General features: G+C 34.7%; 1 protein-coding gene across 1 annotated transcript; it reads left to right on the top strand.

Annotated features, from left to right (window-relative positions):
• The first annotated feature begins 871 nt into the window (after nucleotides 1-871).
• LOC143538184 (cytochrome b561 domain-containing protein At4g18260-like) lies at nucleotides 872-2,889 on the top strand. Its single transcript, XM_077031790.1, has 4 exons — nucleotides 872-1,148; nucleotides 1,231-1,395; nucleotides 2,209-2,357; nucleotides 2,442-2,889. The coding sequence occupies exons 1-4, from the start codon at nucleotides 1,002-1,004 to the stop codon at nucleotides 2,815-2,817; spliced, it is 837 nt and encodes a 278-aa protein (XP_076887905.1). The 5' UTR covers nucleotides 872-1,001; the 3' UTR covers nucleotides 2,818-2,889.
• The last annotated feature ends 313 nt before the right edge of the window (nucleotides 2,890-3,202 follow it).

Below are 3,202 nucleotides of genomic sequence, written 5' to 3'. Positions count from 1 at the left end.
CAATGGCACAATTGGAGGCCAATTTTGGCCTGCAGTTCATGCGATGATGTCTAATTTGGAGGTACCGGTGATCGTTCCACCCACCAAATCAATTCAAAGTGGAGTGAGATGCCAATATAAGTGTTAGTGAATTTCACTGACTCTACGTACGTGCACTTGCGAGATGCTTGAAGGATAAGCGTATTCACAAGCAAATCATGACAACCGAAGCTATATCTCTGACGAGTGTTTTTTTTTCACATCATAGCATGGGATATTTTAAGAAATCATTACTGATTCAGCTGTGGCTCAAGACTCCGACTCAGGCAAATCGGAAGTGGAGAATTAATTTTATGTTTTTTTTTAATTTAGTGTTTTAATGTTTTTGAGATGTAATGTTTTAGTGAATGTTATTTTAAGGTTATTTTTAATTATATTATATTTATGTTTTTAATTTAAAAATAATAGTTAATTCAGTTGCCACGTGGTCAGGCCATCATGTCTTGCCAAGTAGGATCAGTTTGCTAAGTCAATTCAAATCCGCCATCTGAGATGGCGGATCCTCTTCAACGGCAATCAGACACTAGCTTAAACCCCTATTCGGCAGCCATCTTAGATGTCAGAATCAACAAAAACCATGCAGCATCCTCCATTCGCCACCCCATAGCCCATGAAAATTATCTTCTCTCCATAAAAAAAAAGTGAAAAAAAAACTCATGTTACAAAATATATACTTATTTTAATAGGTGTGAGGGGGAAAAAACAATGCATGAAATGACAATATAGTGACATGATGAAGTCGCATGATTATAATATTTCCCCTTTAGCTTTTTACTCATTCAAAACTCTTTAGCTCATCAACATGTCTAGATCAACAATGGTATAAGGACAAATCTAGAGAGTTGGTATATACGTATATGTGTGTGTGTATAGTCATATAGAGGGGGAGAGAGAGAGAGATCTTGTGAAATCTCAAGCATATATAGAAGTGGTGAATAGTTGGTGAGCAAGTGAAGATCACTATGCATGGATTTAAAAACCTGTTTCTTTCATCTATACCTGCAAGCTTACTTGCACTTTATCTCCTACCATTAGGTGTATGCTCATCTAATGAAAACCATCTCATTATCCCTCACAAATTCATCAACCAAGATTTTGATCAACACAAGGTACACTAAAAATCACTCTTGAGTTTTATTCTTTCTTTTCATTTTCACTTTTGAGAAACCGCATGATCGATTACATTCGCAGATGAATACTCGTCTAGTATTCGAAATAAAGCTTCGTGGGATTCTGCTGTGGGCTTCTATGGGGTTCTTGATGCCTCTTGGTGTAATCATAATAAGAATGTTTAATAAAGAAGAATGCAGCCCCAGAAAACTTAAAGCTATCATTTATATTCATGCTATTTTGCAGGTATTATTTGTTATAATATTTTGTTTTTGTTACCACATTCAAGATTATATTTCCTCATTACACTTTAAATAAAATAAATTGCGTAACTTGGTGTAGTTTTAAATCACATGCCTTTATCATTTAAAGTTTTAATCTTTTTTGCCATGCCATCATTGCTTCACTTTAATCATGCATTGGTAGAAAATATAGAATAAAAAGATTAAAAAGTAATGTGATTTATATATACATAAAGTGGCAATGTATATTGAGCCCACAAATATAGGTAGCCTACCAGACCAATAACATTTACCTTTAATCTACATTGCATTATTCTTTCTTTAGGTCACTAAGATGATTAAGTCAAAGGTAAATATAAAAGAGACATCAACCCATTGGTAAAATATATATTGTATATTTTTTTATGATGAAATTTAATTCTCTCTGGGTTGCCAATCTATTATCAAACTTTTAAGAATTGATTTATAGACTTCTCATTTAACTGTCAAGAACCAGGATATTAATAATTTTGTTGGGTTTGCTAAATTATAGTACTTGAAACTTGTTATTGAGCCCACAAGTACAGGCCGGTGCCATGTTTTATCATCCTACAAATCATCCATACTTTGACAATACGTAAAGTCACCCTAATGATAAGAACACTAGCAGTGTTTTTGGGCTTTATAATGTCCTTTCTATTCTTCAATTGTAAGCTTCATAATCTTATTAATTTGTCTATACATTTTAAGGTGAACATTACTTTTGTTAAGTGTGATCAACTTGTCACATATTATTTGGTATCAGTTTTCTTAATTACTTTTCAATGTGTGTGTCAAGATACTTGCAGTGCTCCTTGCATGTGCTGCAGCAATCCTCTCTATAATGAGCTTTGAAAACAAATTCAACAATACCCACCAGAGAATAGGTCTGGCACTTTATGCTGCCATTCTGGTGCAAGTGTTGGTCGGCTTTCGCAGGCCGAAGAGGTATGCATAGCATCGATTTTGCTCTTAATACACCGCTGAAAACATCTTCATAGCATACAATAACAAATAGCTGTTGTTTTCCAGGGGAACTAAAGGGCGGACCGTTTGGTATGTTTTCCACTGGATATTTGGGACAGCAATTTCACTAGTTGGGATCTTGAACACTTACACAGGTCTAAAAGCATATCACAAAAGAACGTCCTTGAATGCAAGGTTTTGGAGTATATTGTTCACAGTTGAGGTGGCTTTCATGGCTTTTTTCTACCTTTTCCAAGAAAAATGGGATTACATGCAGAAACAAGGGGAAATAACTGTTGATGAACCAGTCATGGTGATCTCTTCAGACCAGGTTGAGAATCAAAAGGAAGTGTTATCACGTCAGTCGTCAAGGAAGAGTAATTCGTTAGGGAGTTACTTCGCTAAAAACAACGCCTTGAAGAAACTATTTCAAGTAACTTAAATGCACACTACTAGAAAACTAGGCAATTACGATAGGAAAAACTGTTGCCAAAGTAGCGACCGATTTATGGTCGCCTTTTAGTTTGCAAATTGGTCACAAACGGCTACTTGCGACTAAAGACGGTCATAATTGCCTAGTTTTCTTACAAGGTGTTTTTTTTTTCCTTTCTGTTTCATGTATATAATTCCATAATGCACTTGGAATTGGCATCATGTTTGATTTTGGTAACAAGTGTGTTTGTGACTTTGTATATCATTGATAGTATACGATAAGCTAGGAAGAACAACTTTTTATTATGTCCTTTAAGTAAAGCTAATAAGTATTAGAGATACGATACTTGTGGCTTATACTCATTAAAACATATCGTCCTGTTTATTCAATTTCT

Source organism: Bidens hawaiensis, unplaced genomic scaffold (genome assembly GCF_021521415.1).
Source record: "Bidens hawaiensis isolate Kalapana, Puna unplaced genomic scaffold, B.hawaiensis_p1.1 tig00011510_1, whole genome shotgun sequence".
NCBI lineage: Eukaryota > Viridiplantae > Streptophyta > Magnoliopsida > Asterales > Asteraceae > Bidens > Bidens hawaiensis.
The sequence above is the reverse complement of the archived record's forward strand: the minus strand, read 5'-3'. Positions and strand labels throughout refer to the sequence as shown.

What these genes read in the sequence shown, in the direction of transcription:
- LOC143538184 (XM_077031790.1), top strand. Translation starts at nt 1,002, where the DNA reads ATGCATGGATTTAAAAACCTGTTTCTTTCATCTATACCTGCAAGCTTA. An exon ending in ATATTCATGCTATTTTGCAG is followed by an intron (nt 1,396 to 2,208) that starts GTATTATTTGTT and finishes GTGTGTGTCAAG; the next exon opens with ATACTTGCAGTGCTCCTTGC. An exon ending in GGCTTTCGCAGGCCGAAGAG is followed by an intron (nt 2,358 to 2,441) that starts GTATGCATAGCA and finishes GTTGTTTTCCAG; the next exon opens with GGGAACTAAAGGGCGGACCG.